Below are 24,956 nucleotides of genomic sequence, written 5' to 3'. Positions count from 1 at the left end.
AAATTCGAAATTTTATGTGATGTAATTTGTATTAAAATGTGTTATTCTAAAAGTGGGTTTTTCTGCTGTATATCTCTTTACAACGGATGTATAATTATTGGAGTATCGGGCGTTATATTCGCAATTATTGGTCTTGCTATTGCCATTGCGAGACTTGCACATCTATTTTTAGTATGGGCAATTTTGGCAATAATATTTCTACTCATATATTTAACAGCCAAAATACTCCTACTTTTAGGTGTTGCATTTGTAAGTTTTTGATTAATAAATATATGTGTGACTGTAATAAAAATGATTATTTTTACAGCATAAATGCTTTCTCGTGCAACTGTCCTTTTATATAGTATGCATATCGTTATTATTCGCTTTTGTCCTGTGCGTATGGATAATGGCTGTTGATGGCGCAATATTACTCGGCGTCATAGGATTATTCATTATTTTGGGCACGTTTAGATACGGGATAACGATAAAATGAACAATGTATATATTTATTTTCGTTTCTTTGAATTTCAGTGGAAATTTATTTTGCCTGGATTGTGATTTCTTACTGGAATCTGTGTGAAAACTGCTGTCTAGCTTAAATTTAATAGCTTAATTAATGCCAAAGCGCACAAAAGTATTATATATTAAATGCATGTATACGAATTTGTTACCACATGAGTGTATATCTATATAATATATAATGTAGGTGGCACACTGTGTTGAATTATTTTATGTTTAATATTTAACAGTATAATTTTAAGCTTTACGTTTTTCTTTTTCCAATAAACGCTTACAATAACAATGCTCTAACGTTAAATAATTGCATTCAACATGTATAGCAGAGCCATTTTGAGTTTAACATTCGATTTTTGTAACGGCCATCAATAACAGAAACTGTTAGCTGTGCTGCCAGTAACAGATCAGATTCGATCATAACAATACCATTTGAGCACAACAATTGCACAATATTAAAATTAAAACTCTTATTAAACAAACAAAGGTAAATAACAGCAAGAGGCAACAGTAAGAGCTCCAATTGGTATACAAAACTTAAATTGATCAACAACGAGAAAAACAATAAAGAGCGACCGTTAAGCCGAACGTGTCTAGAACTTATAAATTCGTATAAGAGACAATCGAATTGTGTCGGCTCCAAAAACGCGAATTCAGTTCGCTTCGAAACGTCGTGTGGGTGAGTCGATGCAGCGGTAATTTGCTATGATCACTGTCGCCGTCGTCTTCGTGGTTTAGCGCGCGTGCGTGCAACGCTTGGAAGTGTTTTGTTGCTGTGTGCGAGAGTGTTTTCCACAATTAGAAATAACGGTGCGAAGGTGAAACTGGAAAGTCAGCGAAGCGCGTTCATTTCAAGTGCATCTTCAGATTGATATTTTGCAATTAGCTTAATTTTTTGATATACGAAGAGTTTTCTTACCTGTTCAGCCAAACAACAACAACAACCAATAACAGCAACAGCAAAGTTTTCAATATTGAAAATATTCATGTGGCCAGGCAAAGTTCATAGCCGGTTTAGTCATACGCGAAATTCTGAGAATTCTACAAGTGGATTTGATCTAACAGTTAAGTGTGCGCGAACGTGTGTGTGCATGTCTGCCTGTGGCTGTGTGTGTATGTTTGTATTTATGTATAACAGCTGTTGCACTGCACCTAAAGTCTAAATTGCGTACTTATTAGGTATTTGCTCTGCTCTGCATAGCAGCAGCAGATAAGATAGAAACCAAAGACGTTTTGCACAGTGTAAAACTCTTATATTTGCGCCCGCGTGTGTGTGTGAGTGTCTACATGTGTGTGTTTATCTTATCGGTAGACCATTGATTGAAGTAGCTTTTTGCTTTTGGCTAAAGCAATGCCGGGTGAAGTCATTTGCGCAGCGACTAAGCGAAAGAGTCTATGGACAGCTAGATAGGATATCTAAGCACCTATAAAACACCCAAAAGCAGCCAAAAGAAAAAAAGAGAAGAATAGAAAGAGAGAATAAAACCAGCCACGCAATCTTTGGCTAAATTTGGACACAGACCAAATACCAAACAAGGCATTGCGAACATAAATCAACTGCAACAGGAGCAGCAGCACCAGCAGCAGCAGTAGCCAAGATGGAATCCGATTCGGACACCTGGGAGGACTTTTTTGGTAAGTACGATGCCACATAGTTCGTTGAACCTGCCACCAATCACTTGCCTCCATGATCATCATCCTCATCATAATTATCATCACTTTGATGACTCAGCGCAGCAGGACTGCACTGTCAGAGATGAGCATGTGACATGAGCCGTTATGTGCATTCCAATCAGTGCAGTGTTGTCAGCGGCGCTTATTGCCAAATCTAGCCTTTTTTCCTTTGAATGTAGACTGAGCTAGCTCATAGCCAAAAATAGCTAATGCTTGAGCAGTTTACATTGTTAGCTTTTATCCTAGCTCTTATTTATGCATTTCCCATAGCCGATTCTAGCTTGGGAAGTATGCAAAATTAGCGATTTAGCTAGCTTTTTTCTGCGCTTATTCTGAGTGTGCAACACTCGTTCATCTTTGGTGTGGCGTGTGGCAAGGTTCTGTCTGGGGAGGTAGGCGTACGCATTTTCGCATGTTTTAGCATTTCAATTGTCTGTCTCCCTCTGCCCAAAAATGGCAGACACTAACACACGCGCAAGCGCATACACAGAGGACAGAGCACAGGCAGACAGAGGCCTGGCTTTGTTTTTGTTGGCTGCAGTCGTCGCTGGCGTCGTCGTCACTATAACTGTACACTTGAGTTGAAGTGCGTTTTGCTGTAACGGTTTCCAGTTCCATGATTTTTGCGCTGTTTTTCGTTTTTTTTGCATTTTTCTCGATTCGTGCGCCGCTTGTAATGAAATTTAATGATAATACATAATTTTTGTTGCCTCAAAATTTTTGACCCAAATTGCGTTTGAGCCACCCAGCCGAGAGCAATTGAAATATTGTTGGTCTTTTCTTTTTCCCACTTTGGCCATTTTATGTTAATCGCCTGCGTCTTAATTATGACCCCGTTATAAAGGTAACATTTTGAGAGCGCGTGCTGTTTGTCTTTGTTGCAAATCAAATGAGGGCGACTTGAAAAGGTGCCAAGAGGTGGGTGGGGTGCGTCCGCCAGTCTCTCGCCCAACAATAATTCAATTGTGCATTAGTCACACAATCATAATTTATATAAATACGACTACGACGCTCGTTCGACTGCGCTTAATGGCAATTTTTTGCGCTCTTAGATAACAGTACAAGTGCGCTGGCGGTCACTCACAAAGGGACTGTTAGTTAGCATTTCTCTTTTGGTATATGGGTGTGTGTGTGTGAATGCGATTTAACAGTGTGCTATAAATGACACTGTTAGTGCGTAATGATTGCGAATAGGTGAGCTTAGGTTTTTACCTTTTTGGAAATCAATCATGAAATCAATCGTAAAGACTCTCTCCATCTCTCTCACATATATCCTCTCTCATTCACTCTTTGCTCGTTAAAGTGGTTCGGCTTCGGTCTATTTTCGATAGTCTTACAGTCTTCCAGTGTTTATTATATAGATTAAGTTTATAGCAAAGAAGCTAATTTTTAACGAGAGTCAAAAAATTATAAATAATAGTAATACAAGATAATAAATCGAATTATTACTCGATTTTTATAGTCCGCAATTATCGTCCATAGAATTTACTGTCTTAATTGGATTGTTCAATATACATATATACGTTCTTTGGTTTAATTATTTTGTTTTTCAATTATTTTTTGGAAAGCCAATTAATGTGGTACTCTCTCTATTTCACTCTTCGCATTTAATATCTCTCTCTCTTTTTTACTCCCTGTTAGTCAGGCAATCAGTCACTTTTTTATAGCCTAGGCCTAATTTTAGCGTATCGCCTTTCTCTTCGATTTTCATGGCCTTCAATTAATGCCCACGAAGTTAGTCAAGTCTAAATATGCATTTTTTAAATCGAATTTCATTGCATTAGCAGACTTAAGGCAATAACCCACACACACACATATATATATATAAATAGTGTGCTCAGACACTTGTCTGCCTTCCACTTAACAGATAGTCAAGTATTTCTATATATACATATTTACATATATGTATATATATTTGTGGAAATAGAAAATTGATATCGTTGCCCTGTTGCTTGGACAACATTTGACCGCTTGTGCTATCAAATGTCACTCTCTAAATAGGGGCCGCAGAGGGGGTTTTCTATTTGTTACTTCCAAAAAACGAAAAAAAAGAAAGAAAATAACTGAAAGTCAAATAGAAAATTTGTCTGTTGCTGTTCGACTTGTTGACACAAGTGCTCGCTGACAGAGAGTCGCGCATGCACAGAGCCCCTGGGCAGGTCAAGACCGAGTCAGACTCGGCACTTTTCCTCACCTTTTATAAACAAACACACAAATAGATGATAGAGAGTGACAGAGCGAGAGACCCAGAGAGTGTGTGAGACAGAGAGAGAGAGAGATCGCGAGATGTGCTGTTAAGGAGGACAATACCTTTAACGGCTGCTGTCAAACCGCAAACACCACGGGAGTCTCGACTCGACTCTCAGGTCTTTTGAGTCTTGGAGTTCATTTGATATTATTGCTCTGTTTCTGATTGTGATCTGAGAAAGAAACCTTTTTCGGCTCTGCGGCTGTGCCCCCTTTTGTCATACCCTGTTACAATTGCTAGAAGTCTAATCAATTAGAAAATAAATAGATTTGAGTTATTTGACGTACACAATATCAAAGCAAAACAGATTCTAATATATCATATCGCTAATTACTCCTATTGTCTCAGAATACATAAGTAACGATATTCGGCCAGAGTTCTTTGAGCATATTTTAACATAAATTAGAGAAACTTTTAGATTTATATCAGTTTATCTTATCTGGAATTAGAGAAATTTATAAATATTATGCTGTAACTACCTAAAAAACGATCGCTATCGTTCGAGCGATTCTTAGATTAAACGATCATATAATACTCATTCATTATAAACTCATTTTTTATACATGCATATATCATTATAGCAACTATATCTCAAGAACCTAGTCTAGCTCTCTATACTTTATTCTTCTCTTTATTTTCGTTAGACATTGGGAATTTTCAATTCAATACCAATATTACTCACACTCTATATATGTGCAGTATCTCTATATATGTAACATATACGTATGTATGTATATTTATTTTGTGTGTTCGATAAGATTTGTTCGCTTGGCTGTGATAACGGCGACAAGGCCAGCGGAGCCAGATAAGTCCGGCGACTTTATAGATAAATTCCACTGTGCGCCGTTTGCTGCGCCTTGATCCAAGAGGTCAAGATAGTTAGTTGCGCCTTCCATTTCCGTTGCCCAATTCAGTTAATGAAGCTAATTGACAAAAAGTTCAAGAAAATTGACGCATAATCAGAACGCGCTTCGGTTCAATGCGGTTCATTGTACAACTCAAGAGACGTACTCTACTTACATACATATACATATGTATATATGTTTATTATTAATTCCCATTAAGCACTACACACTCCAGTATTACCTCACCCAAAGCGAACTTCTAATTGCAGCAAAGCTCTCTGGCTCTTATACGCTTTCCCTCTCTCTCTCTCTCTCTCTCTCTGATCTACCTACTTTAGGTACTTGCAGTACCTCCGAGACATGACGTGTGTGGGCCGTGAGTCGGCGTTTGCCAGCTTGTTCTCAATTCTTTTTTTTTTTTGCATTTTATTTTTGGCTTGTTCTGTTGACGTCTGTCGGCTCTGGCAGCTCTACTCTAATTGCTGCGCGAAAAGCCACAGCTGCATTTCTCTCAGTGTACGCACTTCTGGCAGCGTTGTGGGCGTTGCAGAAGGTCGTAAAACTTGCAAGCGATCATTGCGCACGCACGTCCCAAAAGGTTTTTTCTCAATGAAGCCCACAACAGATGCAGCTCAGGTACTTAATACCCTGTAAAAGCGCAGCAGCTGGATAGAAACATAGATCTATTGATATAAAGCTTAGTAATTCTTCATGTGGTTACAATTTCTGGTATGAAATGATGAAATCTTATGTAGTCGATAAAAATTATAAAACATATTTCTATTCATATCTAACAGTATATATGTAGCTTATCGATATTCTTTGATATCTCGATAAATATTGTTAATACGATTCTGATTCGATATCATGATTTGATTCGATATGTAACGATTGTATTCAATGATTCAAAATATCGATAAATAGCCTTGCGATAAAAATGATAGAATAATAGATTTTAGGTAGAGCTAGCTACAACGCTTAAAACTCCGATTCATTTCAATGCCTCAGCTTTCACAGGGTATCTATTTCTCGTTCATCTACTGTTGCAGCAGCCTTACCTCATGCTGTTTTGTTGCCGTTTGCCGTTGTCGTAAGTTTGTGGGACTTTGACTTTAATGAACGCTTTGCGGCAAATGCAACTGCAAGTCGTAGAAACTGCCCCCCTCTTGCTAGACTTACTGCGTCTCCTCTCTCTCTCTCTCTCTTACTCGGTTGATGTCTGCCCGCCCGCGTTCATCCTTTTGGCTTCGGCTTTTGGTCTTTGGCTCAACACAATTCTATTTTGGCAGCAAATTTATAACTTCCTTGGCAAATGCCATTTGCTTAGACAGTTTACGCCTACCCCCGTTGAAGAGTGGCTGCGGGGGCGCGAGCTGCAGCACTTAAGCCTGGCTCAGAACTCACTGAGTGACAGTTTTTATTTTCTCCCATTCTTCTTCTTTTTTGTTTGCTTGACAATGCTGGGGAACTGCCTAGGGCTGTCTGGAGAATATTATTGCGATATGACTTACGCATGCTTCATTCACGTTGATTTACCCGACATGAGTCACGGGCCAGCCCTGCGAGTCTGGTCACTCACAGATATTGTATCTGGAGTCGGGTAACTGTGCTGCAGCTCAAATTGCATTGCAGTTCAGCGCTGCGACGACAGCTGCCCAAAGCTGCTCAATTCACAATAGACATAGGCGCATTACAATCTGAAATTTATTGTGCTGTGAGGGAGCGAGTGAGAGCGGATTGAGTAGATTCTTTGATGAAATATATAACGTAATGAAGGAAGAAAATGAGTAAAGGAAAGCGGGGGTAGTATGAAGTTGCTTCTCAATAGAAATATTAAAAATAAAACAGCAAATTTAAATATAAAAAAAAAAATTTAATGAAAAAATATTTAATAAAGTGAATAATAAATATATATATAAAATAATTTTAAGCAAATATATAAAATAAAAAAAAAAAGAACAAAGAAGGTTAGACATAAAGAAAGTAAAAATAAATGAAATAATAAAATATTTTTTTTTAAAATTTATTTTTATTTTAATTTTATTTTTACTTTCTAAAAATAAATTTAGCTTGAAAATATAAAGAAAATAAAAGGAAATAATCATATCAAAAATCAGAAATACAAAATACTAGAAAATATACAACAAATTATATAAATAAAATAAATAATGGGAAAATTACACAAATATTTATGAAAAATATTTTAATGTATTAAATAAAAACTAACTAACTAGTATATTTAATATATATATATATATATATATATATATATATATATATAAAGAAAATGAAAGGAAATAATCATATAAAAAATCAGAAATACAAAATACTAGAAAATATACAACAATTTATACAATATAAAGAAAATAAATAAAGGGAAAACACTAACCAGAGTATTTATGAAAAATATTTTAGTGTATCAAATAAAAACTAACTAACTAGTATATTTAATATATATACATATAACTCTATAAAAATTGAATTCAGCTCTTGCCCATGTCCATCATGTCAAACAGTAGACTATCTAGGGTATCTTGTCTGGCTCTAACTGTTAGCTGTGAGCCGATCTGTTTTCCAATTATTGTTGCTCTTGTTGTAATCAGCTTTTATTGTTGTTGCTGTTGTCTCAGCTGCCGTTTGAGATTTTGGTTTCTAGTGAAAGTTATGCTTTTTTTTTTCCATGCCATCGCCAGGTTTTTTTTTATTTTTTTGTCATTTCGTCGCGTCTACAGCGGCCTTTCCATTTCACTTTGAGCCAGTGGACTGGAAAGCTGTGTGTCGCGGACTGCCTCACGGTGGCGCCCCGCTCTGTGCCCCCTCGCTGGCTCTTCGATCCGCTCATCAAGTCAGGCCAGGCAGTGAGGCACGCATGCGCGTTAAGTGCAGCCACAATGCCAATGCCTTTTGTATTTATCAGTTGTGAGATGCGAGCTTTACAGAATCTTTCACGCTTCAGTTGTCAGACAAGCTGCTCCCCCCTCCCCATCTCTCTGGCTCTCTCTGTCTCTCTGCTTCTCTTTCTTTGGGCTGACATACTTTCGCTTTCATTTGAAATAAGCCTGGCATTGCACTCGCGCTTGTGACATAATGCACTATTTGAAATTAATGCTAAATGATTATTTATCGGCTCGCTCGCTCTGCCTCTGCCTCTGCCTCTGCCTCGGCACAATGCCTCTTGTTGTTCTGCTGCTCCGAGTGAAACTTAAGCTCTAGTTGTTTTTTTTTTCTCCTCCAAGTTTTTTGATTAATTACGCTCACTGCGCTTTACATTTCGAAAGCGTTTCATTTCGTTTTTCTTGGTCTTTTCCTCTCCCTCTCTCTCTTTGTTCCTGTGGAACTTTTGTTGACCCTGGCTTCCAACTTTCGTGCTGTTGCCCTCATTTTCCTGAATTGGGCTTTGCCGAGGCGTTCAACAAATTTTTGCGCAAATTTTGTAACATGGCGCAACAAATCAATAATTATTAATAGCAGCAACAGCAGCAGCAGCAGCATCAGCGGCAGTGGCAACACCTTAAACCTCATGTTCAAGGTCAAGTTTGCAGGTGTGTGTGAGAGAGAGAGAGAGAGAGAGACTCGTGCGTGTGTTTTTCCAGCTTGTTTAACCATTTAAAAACATAATTACGTTTATCGCACATGCCACACACATCTGCCCAGGTGTGCTGCGCCTCGCAGCTGCTCTCCTCCATCGTCGCATTCACATTCGAATTCCTCTGGCTAAAAGTAAACAAAAGAAATAGTAAATCAACTATTTGCGCAAATTAACAAATATTGTTTCGTTTGGAATGTGCAACAGTTTCAAATGTTGCAAATGAAAGGTTCAGGCTACGCAATATACATACATATGTTATAATAATACCTCGAAATCGTGAGTTAGTAAAGTCGTTCGATCATTCCAATCTCGAAGCTCCAATCTCTTATCTAACTGCCATAACTAGTTCATGTTGAGCTCTTTTTGTTGTAAAAACATATGTTTCATATTATTTAATGAGCTGTGTTTAGTCTGTGTTTAAGGATTTTTTAAAATATATTATATCAGTAGAAAAATCCGGAACTAGTTCATTTTGATTTGATTTTTATTGCATGTTTGCAATCATAAATTTTGTAAACTAGCAACAAGTTTATATAAGCGTTATTCATATTACCATATTAAAGTTCCGGAGCTAGTTCATAATTTTCCAACTTATATTTGTGAATAATTTGTTGTACTTAAGAGCTAGTTTATATTGTACCTAATTTCTCTCGAGCTAATATGCATTATTATAAAAAATTATTAAAATTTATGTAGGCATTGCATAACCATACATACTCTATAAATATACTCTATAGATCCAAGCAATGAAAACAAAACAATATAACAAATAATTTCCATTTGAAAACGACTTATAGAAAAGAGATCAGGAAAACAATTGTAACAATGGCTCAGCACAATTGTTTAGGTTTATCTTTTAATTGCTTAGATCTATGCAGATATATTTATCTATTCAAATAGCCTTATAGGTTAACCATTGTTGTTGTTGTTGAAATATTTCCGGAATGCAGAATATGGTATGATATGCCAATTCAATTGTCTTGTGAGTCATGATAGCTAGACAAACTATAGACAAGTTCTTCCATAAGACTAAACTCCATAATTTATCTAGATAAATGTGAATGAGTACGTGTGTGTGTGTGTGTGTAATTACCTAGCTCACATTGTTTAATGAAATGACTTCGAACAACCTTCAAATGTCAGCGACTTTATTTTTCTTTTTGTATTATTTTTGAGCTTGGCTTACATTCAGGTAAATGTGTGTGAGTGTGCATGTGTGTGTGTATGGAATGTAAGTGCATAAATTAAAAACAACAACAATACAAGTGAAGTTGACATGGCGGGAGTGCTCGACTAGGAATCTACCCTGATTGACGCGAAGAGATGGGAAGGAATTCAAATAACTATATACAAATTTCGATAGTTAGGTCTCTTCTTCTTCTAAAAATCGGAGAACTTTAGGATTCCATGAGCTCTATTTGCCTGTTCCATAAATTTCAATCAGAAACAATATACCCTATACATTTTCATTGGACACTAGGGTATACAAAAAGCCAAGTGGAGTAGCTCGAAATTCCATTTTAAGGTAAAAAAATATATATGTATGAACAATACTTAAAAAATGCATTGACGACTTCTTATAATTTTTGTTGTTGATTTTTCATGTTTTTAAGCTTCGAGTTTGACAGTTGGTCTGTCAAATAAATCTATTGTAAGTCTTTAAATATGTATATATGTATACACAAATATACATATACATAAACATATATGTATCTGAGCTCACAAATCATAAAAAATGCAAACACAGCTGTTGTTTTTTTTCTTGAATTTTTTGTTTTTTTTTTTTTGACTATGCAAAGAAAACAAAAACTGATACATTTAGTTTTAATTATATTATTTATAATTTTCTTGCTGCTAAGCAAACGCCATAAATAAATAATTTCTGAAATCAAATACAAACAGATCTTGTTTAACAGGTTTATTCTCTGTTTGTTTGTTTTATTTTTTGCACAAAAGTTCAACAAAATCGAGCGCAAAATCTGAGGGGAAGCAAAAAAAAAAAAAAAAAAAACAAAAATGAATTAAAAAACGTGAGCGAACGTAAACAATGAAGCGAAACAAGAATCTGAACTCTGATAAAAACTTTTGGCAGCATTACGTATATGACTTATGTAAAGCTGATATTGATAAATAATCAAGTGAAGTGACTTGATCATAAAGACAATTTGGCTCACAAAATTGTTGTGAAAGAGTCTTGGTAAAAACTGTGTCAGATTATGAAGGGAATGATAACAGAACGACAATATATGTATATTATCTTATCTGTATATCAGATCAGCTGTTGATATAATGTCAACTGATTGTGGATATTGATTTTTGTGATCTGTGCTGTGTACATTTTTATATTGATCTTTAAAATACTCTAGATAATCAGAGTTGAGGGATTAAGTATACGTATATATACAATTGCACGATAGATGCTATATATTTATAAATTCTTATATATATTATTCTGGAAGATTTCGTGGATTTCGAGAGCTCGTCTTTTGAAACCTATCTATGATTCATTCTATCAATTTTGTATCTATGTACATAGATCATTGATATATTATTCTATAATTTATCATTAATGGAATATAGGAATATATTTACAAACAACTAGATTCAGATTTGGGGGAGTCCATAGACTCTTAACCTTCATCAGCTTCTGTCTATTGATTAATACATGCATCGACTGATCTGTATTTTTTATTCTATTGATCTCTTTGTCGAAATATAGCTAGGCATATATCATTGATGGAATTTTTGGCAAAACCGAGTTGTTCTATCTATTTACTGATCCATCTATTCAAATCTATACAAATACATATCTTCGTACATATCGATAGGCTTTATCGATATCTTTGGCATTTATTCTTGGCATATACATTTAGCTATTTGATATGGAATGCAGTTAGTAGTTGACCCTATCCCATTGCTAATTGAAGATTTGTTGCTCAGCACTTGAGCATTTTCTCTGCATATATAAGATACTGGCTTTTCGATCTTCACACATGAGCATCATCATATCTGCTGTCAGAGGCAATTGCAGACTTGATTTGCAAAGATCTGTTACCTGTTTCTTCATCGCTTAGCTAGGCGGCCGGCACACTTGAAGCCCCCGCACGTATTGTCGGAATCGGGTCTGGCACTTGTGCAGCTGTCTCTCAGGCGGGCGCGTCTTAATGTTTTCGCTGTGGCTTTCACGCCCATCACTCACGCCCACTCGTGGCACTCGTGGTAGCCAGGGCTAAAGAGACACTCGTGCTCGTCCCCACATTCGCGTCAATTTGCATAATTTTTAAATTAAAAAACTGAGTTTATGTAATGACATTTCTAACGGTTTCGTCTTGATGACTTCATAGGAAGTGCAAAGTGGACAAACACTTCGCCACGCCGCGGCTACTGGACACGAAAAAACGAGGTTCGAATTTGCATAGAGCTAGCTGGACACTGGACAACGTCAGCGTCAACGTCATTCCGGGCCGAGGCGTTTGTTAGATTTATAAACCACTCTTAAACTGGTCAACATTAGAGTTATATCAGTCAACTGTTTATGTGTGCATCCATGTTCACTTGTACACCTCTCTCCTCTCTCTCTCTCTCTCTGTCTCTTTCACTCCTCTAGCAGTCGCTCTCTCTCTCTCTCTCCCTCTCTCTTTACGTGTCCATGTGAGCAATCTGCGTGATCAGCACACGACGCTAATGTACAGATCATGAGCACTGATTGCGTTTAGTGCATGAAAATTGGAAAAACTGGAAAACTTGTTTGTCCCCGGACTTGTTCTCTGCCTGCCACATGATCATCATCATCATCATTAGGATCATTATGATGATGTTCATCATCAGCATTGTCGCCGTCGCCGTCGCCGTTGCCGTCGCTTGGCTTGCCTTTTTCTGCTTATTAATTTCCAACACAAACTGTGCGGCATATCAACGCCAAATTACAAAGAGTCGTTCTTGTTCTCCCCTCTCTCACCCGTCTGCCCTCGCCCTCTCCCTCTCTCCGTCTCATTGTGTACTCTGCATGCACGCTGGGTCAGTGACGCACCAGCTACGATCTATGCATACATCAGATGTCGACAGTTCGGAATCCAGTGCTCTAATTAATTAGAACGACTTTAATTTTAAAGCTGCTGTCAATGAATTGAGCAAAGGGCCCTGACCTGCTCAATGGCTAGCTTTATTGTTTGTCCTTATACCTTATATAAGGGGTGTGTTAAAGATACATATATATATTCTAGATTGTATTAAATATAAGTTTTCTATATAAAAAGAGAATATATTTCTAGTTATAATCAGTTAATTGAGTAATCGATCATTATCGATTTTTAATATGAGTATTAGAAATAAAGCTATAGGAGCCCGCTAGTTTCTTCAGCTTTCTCTTTTCTCTAGCCTATTTTGGTGCATCGATAATTATCGACATATATCGATAAATTTGCTTGGTCATTATTCCATTGCCATGCTTACTTTCTCCGTATTTACAGGATATCTGCTAGTGGTATATTCCCTTTGGAGAACCTATTAAGTAATGCCCGGCAGCGTGACAATTTCAGCCCAAAGAAAAAATCTGATACGCAGTCCCCAAAAAAAAAAGCTTTGGACCTTCACCTTCAGTTGTTGACGCTCTGTAACTTCAATTAATTTATGTTTATTTTCTTTTTTTGTGTATTTGGTTGTTATTTAACAACATCATTTCAACTGGTTCAACAAATTGTTGCTGTCGGTTGGCTTTTTAATGACCCGAGTCATGGTCTAAGGTTGCGCGACCACGCCCCAGGGCAAAGTGCTAAGCAGACCAACGATTGTTGTAATTCGAGTCGTACACCAAGTTCGAACTCTCGCAGATACACGTACTCTCGGCCACATTTAGCTGCGGATACCTATTTAAAGCGTACGATCGACAAATTGCGCGCGCATGTGCGAAAAGTGAAAGAGCCAGCGGCTACACTTGCAGAAATTATGAAAACTTTGATTGCAAAATGATATTTTCTACGCTAGGAATGAGAGATGAGAGAGTGGCAGAGAGATGGGGTATGTTGGTTATGTGATTTTATATGTTTTTTCTCTGGAAGTGGCAAAATGTGATGTATCTAATGTTAAGGTAGGGTATCTACTAGTCGTATGGATTGCAGTGTAAGTATAGGTGCTTCATTTTTATATGTAATCAAGGCCTTTCCTGTAGTTTAAACTAGTAGCAATGCTTCAAACAGTGTAGCTAGGGTATCTGCTAGTCGAGCATGATTGACTAGATAACTCGAAATACCTACTATGATACTTAAAACATGATAGCTCGTCTCTAAGAAGTAGCTGAAGTAAGTAGTTGGCTTTCAGCACTGCCCTTAGGGTATCTGCTCGTCGATCACTATTGCCCATATTAGTCTTACCTGCCCGGCGTGCATTTGTGAAGTGTTTCGTGATAACACGTAGGCTAACAACGGCAATAGCAGCTACAGCTACAGCTACAGCAACTAGATGTTGATGCGTGGTTGCACGCCGACTTGGGGGCAATTCGCCAGCTGCAGAGACAGCCCCAACTGCAGCTAAAGTCTTAACAACAGCTACAGCTACAGCATCAGCAACGGCCGTAGCTTTATGGCCAGATAAGCTGTGCTTGGCTAAGCAACACCCACTCAGCGACTGACGGCTGACGAGTGCGGGCCAAACAGACACACACACTCATTTTCTTTACCCATATATGCATATATATATATGTATGTATTTTCTTGGTGGCACTGCCAGTTTTATGACCTCCATGGCGAGAGCAACATTTGGAACGCCTCTTAAGTCAGGTGCCTCTAAAAACTAGAAGAAGAAGCAGGAGTAGTAGAAAAAGCTCAGTTTTGGTAAATGCTGTTGTTGTTGTTGTTGTTGTTGTTTTTCTTTTATAGTATTTTGTTTAATAGTTCGTTGTGGCATGTTGGCTTTTTAATGGCCAGCATATAAATCTGTAAAGTGTGTCTGTGTGTGTGCCTGGTGTGTGTGTCTGGTGTGTGTGTCTGGTGTGTGTGGCTTAAGCCATTTGAAAACTTTGTTGGCCAAGTCGCTTTTTGTGTAGTCGCCTGCTCAAGTGTCTAGCTTGGGCAGTTCTTGTTTGTATTTAAACGTGGAGTAGGGTACGATAGAGTCTGGTTAGGGTATTTGTAGTTTTCTCATGGATTTCGTAACTGATCTGAAGAAGCAGCTGCCCCTTTAGCTGGCCTGAGAAGCCTTCTTATAAGAAATTTAATTAAGATAAATATATTTCAAATAAAGCAAGAAAAAATCGTTCTTAAATAAAGCCAAGTTGAAGTTATGAACAAAATTATTTTCATTTGTAAATTTAATTTTAAATTATTTTTTAATTAAAAATATTTCTTTGATAAGCCCAAGAAGTTTTTAACAAATTTTTAAATTAATAATTTGTGATATATGAAATACATTTTTTATATTTCTTAAGTGCCAGAACTTTACAAAACTTAATAGTTATTTTATTAACTTAAAATATTTTATATTCCCAAACTTTTTTTATCATTGTAAGATTTAATTTCTGTTTTTATTGTCAACCAAGAGCATATCAACTTCGACCTTATCGCATGGCTCTCTCAATATCTATATTTTTATTAATAGAATTTTTTTTATGGGCTGGGGGAAAAATTCTGCTGGTCAACTGTGTGCTGGGCTCATAATGAATTGTTGCAGCCACAGAGTTTAGATAAATCCATATAATTCTATTGAGCTTCACACTTTCGTGTCTCGAGAACACCTTGATTTATGTTAAAGACTCAGCTATGCAAATGACAATAAAAACATTGACGTTGACTTCGTTTGGCGGCATCTTGAAAAAGTTTCAATAAAATTAAAAAAAAAAAAAAATCTAGAAAAAAGCTGTTGATGTTGTGAGACTTTGTTGTTGGAGTTAAGGTCTTCTGGCCACAATTAAGTCATTCAATTCATTTCCTAGTCATGCACATTGCTGCTTGATTTAGGGCTGATGTTTGAGTACCTCGGAGCATACTTGAAATTCCATTGGCGCCGCGTCGCCTCAATTAAATCAATTGAGCAATCGGCAGGAGTGGGAAAAAATATCGGAAATTATGCGATTCGTGGCTGAACAGCAATAATGAGCGCCAATTAAACGCTGCCAGAGAAAACATGCAGCAATTAAATGTAAACACGCATTAAGCCACAAATGAACATTTTCCATTTCTGCACAATATTCAAATGTGAACAGGTATTTAAAAACTGAAATAAAAATTCAAATTAAATCAAATGAAATTCATCAAACGAAAGGCGCAAAAATTAACACACAAACCGCAAAAGAAAAACAATTACGCATTATATAATGGGGAGTATTTGACGAGGAGATACCCTGGGATTGATAATTATGTACATATGTACTTATTTAGATGAATATATAATATTAAATATTAATATTAAATCTTATATAGTATACGATAAATGACTGTTATCGATTTTTATCGACTAAATGTAGCAGTCCATCATCTAGTGCTCCAGCTGTATATATGTTATCAGGCCAGTCACACCACAATTGCTTGCAGGGTATTTGAAAATAAAAGTTTTGTGAAACTCGCAAAAAAAAAAAAAAAAAACCAAAAACAAACTCGCCGACAGTCAAAAGACCCGCTTATCGCGCACATCTGGCCAAAAGGCGATAGCGTTTAATGGGCCGGACTTAACGCTTTGTGCATGCCAAGCGAGTGACCCAGAGCTAGCTGCTAAAACACCTACATCTACATCTACATCGACAACGACATTAGCGTCTACGTCTCACAACTCCTAATTAGCGCAGCTAATTGAAAAGCTCACGCGTCACTGCAACAACAACAACAACAACAATAGACAAGCCTCGCTTTCTGCGTGTGTGTGTCTGTGTGTGTGTAACAATAAACACTGTGTCAAGACCTTAATTAAGTCAAAGTAAACAAACTTTGAGCTGACTAATCGAGGGCGTTGCATGCAACGACGCTTCCGACTGCAATGCTGCAGCTGCCTCTTGCCTCTTGGCTGATGCGGCGTATGCGTAATATGTTAAATGTTTCTCTAAATAGCCTGAGAAGCGTGAGTAAGGGCAGCATATAATAGCCGAGCCTGAGAGAGGCTCTAATTTAATTGAATAAGCTCAATTCTGTAGGATTGAAATAAGATATATACATATATTCGCATGTGCACTCATGCAGTAAAGATTTCCCTTAAATCGCATTTGGTATGTGGGTTCTTATATAGGATGCATTTGCAGTGATTCATTTTTATCGCAACTTGGACTACAGGGTACCATCTAGTCATGCGTTTATTTTTACATCAAGTTGCTCTTATTATTGCGTATGCCATTCGCATAGCTGCGCGTTGCATTACGTGCACTGCACATTGTTATTCTTAACCAAAAAAAAAAATACCAAATAAATCTTCAGTTGAACAAAATAAAGAAATGCAAGAAACGCTTAAAGAAACAACGGCTACAAAATATTTATTACATAAACCAATTAGATGGCATGGCGCGCGGCATTTGCATGCGAATGCATAATTTATGAATGCATTCATTTTATTTTTGGCCCAAAAATGAAAAGAAAGAAAGAAATATGTAAACCAAAGCAAAACAGAAGATGAAGCCAAAGTCGAAGCCAAACCCGAAGCCAAATCAAACGAGTGTAAAATGCAGGCGCAAATGAAGCTATTAAATTCAGACACATAAAAGAAAACAAACCCAAAATAATATTATGGAATTTACGAATGCAATAAAAGCACAAAAAATGCCTATAAGAAAAATTATGTTAATATTTTGAATTTGATTTTGATGTTTTCCAATGCGGAAAGGCATAAGAAAATTAATAATATTTTGTTATTTTAATTCGAATGGGTTCGTTAAAATCAACAGCCAAAAAACTGTCTTGGAATGAGGGCGTGAAATGATTTTCGAAAGGCAAATTGGCTATAGAATTAATATTTCTTTTATGAGGAACTGAGAAGAGATGAACTCATTGGAGGAGTGGGAAATGGGATTAATAGGTAGTAATTATAAAATATGTTAAGTTATTAGAGAGAAAAGAGATAAGACGAGCAGCAAATAAAAGAGAATTACGTAGAACCATCGGAGAGTTAAGGAAAATTACAAAAATATGATTTAAATTTATTTTCCATGAATTTATATTTGTGGACATATAATTTGAACATAGATTAGATAAGGATAATTACATATTTGTGCGAGGTATCCCAATTCAGGAATGATTTGAATAGACGATATCATTATATCCGGGATCAAAAGCGAGAATATGTTTATTTCGTGGGCACCTTTTCGTTTTCTATATACACTTATATAGAGTTACATAAACGTACATAGAAGGGTTACAGGTAAAAAAATAATGAGTGTCGCCGTATCCGCAAGTAGTTTGGTTATGGTTAAAGGCTACCGCAGGGGCACCAGCAGCCGGGGCCAGCTGGGCCGCCGGGTCCACAGGGCCCACAAGGGCCGCAGGGGCCGCACGGGCCGCAAGGACCGCAAGGACCGCATGGTCCACAGGGGCCGCACGGGCCGCAAGGTCCGCAAGGTCCACACGGTCCACATGGACCACAGGGTCCACATGGACCACCCGGGCCACATGGTCCACATGGTCCGCAGCGTGTCTCACAGACTGGATACTGATTGGTCGAGAAGCAGGGCAATGGACAACAGGCACCGCCCGGTGCACAGGGTCCGATCGGACAGGGCGGACATGCGGCACTCGGCTTGTAGTTGATCGGTCCATTTGGATAGCAGCAGTACTCTCGCGGCGGCGGTATATCGATAGTCTGCGGCTTCGGCTGGCACAATATCGACTGGCAGACCTCCCTTGGCTCGCACACACGCTTCGGATAGCATACCACATACGGATCGGGTATCATCGATGGATAGTATATAACTCGCGGTTCGCGCACCATTTGCGATACCCAAATCAGTTTTGGCACCTTTATCACGCGCGTCGCATCAACGACTTTTGGTATCGTTATTTGACGACATCGATTGACGACCATCGGTTCAGGCACAATTTTCTCGGTGAATACGACCCGCTTCTTGCAGATCAAACGGGGCGGCTGCTGTACGGTGATGCATTTGGGAAACGGTGGCGGTATCCGCGGCGCGCACTGCGGCAGCGCCTCCAATTGGGCAGCATTGTAGCACTTTGGCGAACACTCGAAGGGGCCACAGCACGGATCGCAGGGGCTACATGGTCCGCATGGAGAACACATTATCTGATTTTTAAGTATATATGGCTCGGAACAAAAATTTAGCTTGCATTAAAAAATGTCTCGAAAATTTTTCTTTTTTTTTTTTTTATTTTCAAAAAAAAAAAAAGGTTAAATTTGGATGCTGGTCAAATTACTAATGAGAATAACTTGTGCAGGGGCTGCTAAGCAAATGCCAAATAATTCTACACCTACTTCAATCACATAAGTTTCCCTGGAATCGAAATGGAAGTATTACTATGAGAAAATACAAATTTTTTTACAAATATATTTTCTTGTCGAGCGTATCAATTGTTGGGATTCTTATTAACAAATTGCATAGGTTTGAGGGCGATTTATTAAATGGGTGTTATCGATAATTATGGTTTATCAATTATATTTTTGGTATATGCTAAAGAAAGTTCTTGATATAGCAACAAGGAAAGATGACGATTTTTTGATATTATAAATGCTGCTATCGATACATTTTCAATGAAAATACTTCGTAATGGTTTTTATGCCATTATTTCATATTTATCGCGAATCATAGTTAGTTGTGACAGTTAACAGCGCAAAAAAATGAATTTATAACACTTTTAAGGGTTATTTAGTGTTATCGATAATCATAACTCAATTCATAGCTTAAAACTTGAGCATTATTTTTGTAAAATACCGATCAGTTAATACAAATTTAAAGAGGACTATAAAAGATTTACTATGCTAAAAAAGTGTGCATAAATTCATTTATCGATAATTATCGTTTACTTAGCTTCATTTTAATTAAGTTTTTTATATGTCGCTTGTTTAATTGAAAGCTTCAAGCGTAGCTAACTCTTATCGTATACATCAAGTTTGTTTCTTTTTATCCGTCCCCATCGCTCTCGTTCTGTCTTGCTCTAGCACTCATACACTTGCACCTCCATCTCTTTCTGGAGTGAGAAAGGCGCGCTTTCTTTCAACTCTTACTTATTTGGCTTAATGTGCATGTTCATTTGAGACGAATTCATGTAGCCTAAACTCAAGACACTTTATGGCAGCCGTTTAATTACTCTTGCGCACTTGTTCTCCATCTCGCTCACTCAATTAATCTGTTTCTCTCTCTCTGTCTCTGTTTCTTTCTTTGCAGGTAAGTTACAGTGACCCACTTGGCCAATTATGTGAAGATGAAAAGAAGTAAAAAAAAACGGCGAAGCTGCGGCACTTGGCTTTCATCAATGGCCAGGCAAGTGCTGGGGAATTGGGTGTTTGCTTTGTTGCCGTTGCCATTGCCGCTGTTGTTGTTGTTGTTGTTGTTGGCTTGACACTTATATTTGTGTGGCGCCAGCCACAAGAGATGCCCTGGAGTCACAAATATGCACATAAAACAGCTGGAGAGCTTGGAGTAGAAGAAAAAGAAGAAGAAGAAGAAGAGGAAAAAATGATGCTCCATGTGGGGGGGAATTCTTTATTGATATGTGACACATTATCGATGAAGCTGGCTTGGTGCCGGCTGCGACTTTCGACTTTCCATGAATTATGGCACAAATTCAAATGCTGCCCACCAGCAAACGATGCACTTAATTAAAACACACACACACACATACACTATACACACACACACACACCATCTAGATAGCAAATGTGGATGAGTTTCTATTTTATGCGCTTTCCCAAAAAAAAAAAAAAAAGAGGAGAAGTAAATTAATGATGCCCTGTACACAATTGACAGCCAGGCTGCTGATAAGATCGTCGAGATGGTGTCGAAACAAGGCGGCGATAATAAAAAAAAAAAACAAAAATAAATTAAATTAACCATATAACATATATATATATACCATGTATGTATATATGTATATTTTTATATACATATATATTTCAATATATATCAAAATCCAAGCCAAGTGCTCCACAAAATTTGGCACACAAATTGAAATGTGAAATATCGCTGTGTGTGTGTGTGTGTGTGGAGGTGCCAACCTGTTCTCTAATTGGGTTAAAATGCAGTTGACGCTGCCTCCAGGCGGAAATCTGTGGCAACTTGTGGCAACTGTGTGGCAGCTGCCAGGCAACAGGCGTTGGCCATATACTTCTTATTATGATATTTTTGTTGTTTTTTTTCGTGCCTTTAACATGATTTATTTGCTAACGCTTGTGAGCACTGACCTGGTTACTTTGCTGTAGACCTTGTTAGGCTGCTCAATTTTTCAATTTTGGTTAAGAGCGAGCCGAAAGTGTCATCGATTAGCTGCGCTGCAATCTTCATTTGCATTTATTGTGCCACGAGATTGTATCATGTGAATTGATTTACATTTCTTGTAGTTACAGGCAATTTGATGGTTACCCATTCACCTTGGTCATTCTTTCTGGGCTTACTAGGTTTTGGGTACTAGCTCTCTAAGCGCTTTACATAGTCTACTGGGTCACTTTAGGAACATTCTTTAGATTTTGGTCTGAAATTTGTTTAAGTTACTTTCTTTTTAGTTTTAATAGTTCTATGGAATTTTATTTGAAATACTGTCAGGTGTGCTATCTATCCCGCAATAAATTTATAGCCGTGTCATATCATATTTATTGATTTATTTGTTAGATATTTTCTAAAAATAATAAACTTAATTATGAAGCTCTGACAAGTGTTGCCTTCGACTTGATAATGGAATCGAACTCTTTGTTTTATAAGTTTTTGTTCTTATAAAATACATAACAATATCGTTACATATTTTATGATATATTGTATTGGCTTAGCTGCGCTGTAAAATTTCCTATTTCTATTTTATAACTTGTAACCAATTGAAGTACTTAAATATTTAATATGTTTTTTATTTTTTAATATAATTCAAAATGTATTCATTCTACGATTTCTTGTCGTAGAGTTTTTATGGAGTCTCAGCCATGTTCACTCATTATTAACTTATAAATAATTGTACTTAGTCCTCTAAGAAAAGTTTGTGTTATAATCTACATCTGTTTTAAATAGAGTTAAAGCGCAACATGTCTTTAACTTAGGTTGCCATCTCTTCTTCATGCTCACTTCGTATCATTTAGGTTTTAGTATATACAAAAATTTCTCAAAAAAAAAAAAAAAAAAAATAGCTTAAAACTTAAGCTATAACTCAAGCTGCAATCAAGTGAAAAGCACTTTATTTACGCCACACTTGCAACGCTTTAAGATTGTGTCCTCCAGTGTCACTTTATCGCGCATGGTTTTTAAGCCTTATAATGCTCATTTATTATTATATTTAAAAGCAAAAAAAAAAAAACTAGAAAAAGAAAAACGATAAATAAATGTTTATAGTTTCAAATTGAATGCAAGTGCGCGTTGATTTATTGAGATTTATAGTAAATGCTTTCAATTTCATTTATAATCGCAAATGCCTGAGTGTGTGTGTGTGTGTGTTTGACTCTCTGTATGCTATGTGTGTGTGTGTATGTGTAGTTAAGTACTTGTGCACGTAGACTGTTGCCTGTTGTCAAATGAACCTGTCAAATTTTAACAAACACTCACTTTCTCTTTGGAGCGCAGCTGGCGCTAGTTGCGATGTGCATCCTGTGCCAAACTAAATTACAATTTATTTATATGCAACACCCACACACACACACACACATAGAGGCAGACATGTATATGGACATGCAACATGTGGCACATGTGGCACTGTGCACTGTGTGCCCTGCAGCCAAACTGATTTGTCTGCAAATCAGTAGGCAATAAGTCAAACGCCGCCGCCAAAGTTCAAAATTATTTTCCATTTTGTGCGCTTCCGTTGAAAGACAGACAGAGAAACAGAGAGAGAGAGAGAGGGAGAGGGAGAGATAAAGTGAGAGTGAGAGGGGGCAGTGAGACCCACAGCAGAGCTGCGATCGCCCAGTCAGTGCAGACAGTTGCCTGTCTATCATTTGCCTCACATTTTTCGCCTTTCATTTTAGCCGCTGACGCTGACGCAGTTGCAGTTGCAGACAATTGCAATCGTCGCTGCGGCAAGCTTCCTGCTGCATGCCACACAGCCAACTTGCCTGGCCGCCCTCAAAGGCGCCGCTCTTTCATTTAGCTGCGGATTTGCTAGTTTTCTATTTGGGTTTCATGTCGCGTCTGGCATTTTTGCTTTAAGTTTTTCTTCACTCCCATTCATAAAACACATGGCTCATCTAATTTGTATAGCTCGAGCGCGAATGGGAGGAAGTGAGAAGCGTGGGTATATTGGTTCTATGCAAAGCATTGCCAAGTCTATGGGGGTATCATTGCGGTGGTTGCTTGCCATTGATCATATGTCTTAGGCTTAACCAATTCACAGCACAATTGCAATATCGATAAATATCGATTTTAATATCGTATAGCATATTTGCCGCTAAACGGCATATTAGTTAAGAATATACTATTGTCATACTATTGTAGTACATTAGTATATTCTTACATTGTAGCACATTAAAAACAGCATTTTGTAAGTATCGATAAATATTGAATTACTTCTAATTTTAATTTAATGCATAATTTGAATCGGAATATTCTTCCTCATTTCTTTGGGTTGTGTTTTGGGTTCGTCTACCGGTAGTAAATGATATATGAGTACCGAATATAAGCTTCTGTTTTAACGATAGATTTGAGCGTTTTTTGGGTTTTACGTATTACTGGAATGGGCGTAACTTGCTATATTTCTGTAGCTTGAGGTTTCAGCTTCTCTGTCAAGAATGTAAATTTATTGCTCGGTATGAGATCATGCAATTTTTGGATTGTATCGATAATAATAGATTTCAGTTTTTTAAACATAACTGATAGACTATAAGACTATATTTTGTATATCAATTTTGATATATTTCTGTCTATATAAGTAAACAGCATTAAACAATTCAACATATTTATCATATATTTCTTTCAGCTTTCACTCTAGGGTATCTTCGAGTCGTGCCCTCCTCGTATTAGAGCACCCTTGTTATAATTTGTTTGCAGTTTTCTTAAACATGCCACATTGAACGGTTGCCGCAGTTGCAATTGGCGATTTGCTGTCTTATGCAATGGGCGATGCTTCGATTTCTTTGAGTTCGCTTTCTGGCAATGAGGAAGTAGCAAGCATTTGCTATTGTTGTTGTTGCTGTTGTTTCTGTACGTCAACTTTTGTGGGTGACTTTGGCAAATTGTTGCCTGATTATAGGGATGTTAACTGTTTATGCCACAGCGCTGGCAGCAATTGTTTTCGTTTAGTTTCTTGCAGCCGATTGTTTACAGCGATTGACTTAAATGTGGCATAAACGATGGTCAGCTAAGTGCTCTATAGAGGCCATGTTATGCAGGCAGTACCTGGAGTACCCAAAGCCATTCATGAATGAATGTAGATGTTACCGCAGCAATACTTTCGCCTGCTTAAGATGTAATCAGCTAAATCGCTTTTAGGGTTTATGATTGTCTAGGCTCGAAAATGGGTCTTATTTGGTGCTTAAATACGAAATGATTGTTGAAGCAGAGTTGATTGGGCAGGAAGTTATCTTCTTTATAGCTCTAAAGGGTTTGAATAGTAAATAGTGAACCAAACCAAAGCCATACGAAGAGCTTTTAACAGGGAGTTTGATATCAAGAATATTTATTGTAATATATTGTATAAATACTATATAGTATATCGATGTTTATCGCTTTGTGAACAAGGATTTTATTTCAAGATTTATATATTTACATACTTTAAATTATAGAAAGAAAGATTATAGTTGCTCTTAAATTATGTTATATAAATAGACGGAGTGGTTATAGTAGATATTAAATTAACATAGACTTTAATTAACACGAATCGATAATAATCGTTTTGTGGAAATGAGCTCTATATATATTACATTTTCTTATTGATATTATAATCGACTTTCCCAAATGTGAGTTATTGATGATTGTAGAGTTCTTATTGCTTAATCGATATTTATCTATTTATTTAAATACTTGCTGCCATATACTATATTTTTGCTAACTCTG

The 24,956-nt window shown here is 37.2% G+C and overlaps 2 protein-coding genes across 3 annotated transcripts in view; one reads left to right on the top strand and one right to left on the bottom strand.

Annotated features, from left to right (window-relative positions):
• The first annotated feature begins 1,150 nt into the window (after nucleotides 1-1,150).
• The window catches only part of LOC6578590 (myosin-M heavy chain), a 77,467-nt gene continuing 53,661 nt past the window's right edge, over nucleotides 1,151-24,956 (top strand). Inside the window, exon 1 of one of the 2 annotated variants that reach the window (XM_044010489.1) lies at nucleotides 1,151-2,130. In XM_044010489.1, coding sequence (XP_043866424.1) covers nucleotides 2,094-2,130 — 37 coding nt within the window. In that variant the 5' untranslated portion in view covers nucleotides 1,151-2,093. The remainder of the gene's footprint in view (nucleotides 2,131-24,956) is intronic. The other variant, XM_002004463.4, reaches the window with a different exon arrangement.
• On the bottom strand, nucleotides 17,940-19,191 carry LOC6578592 (DBF4-type zinc finger-containing protein 2 homolog). The gene has a single exon (XM_002004465.4). The coding sequence runs from the start codon at nucleotides 19,055-19,057 to the stop codon at nucleotides 18,230-18,232; it is 828 nt and encodes a 275-aa protein (XP_002004501.1). The 5' UTR covers nucleotides 19,058-19,191; the 3' UTR covers nucleotides 17,940-18,229.

This window comes from Drosophila mojavensis, unplaced genomic scaffold (genome assembly GCF_018153725.1).
Source record: "Drosophila mojavensis isolate 15081-1352.22 unplaced genomic scaffold, ASM1815372v1 contig_80, whole genome shotgun sequence".
In the NCBI taxonomy this organism is placed as follows: Eukaryota; Metazoa; Arthropoda; class Insecta; order Diptera; family Drosophilidae; genus Drosophila; species Drosophila mojavensis.
Note: the sequence above shows the minus strand (reverse complement) of the source record. Positions and strands in the feature narration are given on the sequence as shown.

Coding starts and splice junctions, on each gene's coding strand:
- LOC6578592 (XM_002004465.4), bottom strand. CDS start 19,057: ATGTGTTCTCCATGCGGACCATGTAGCCCCTGCGATCCGTGCTGTGGC.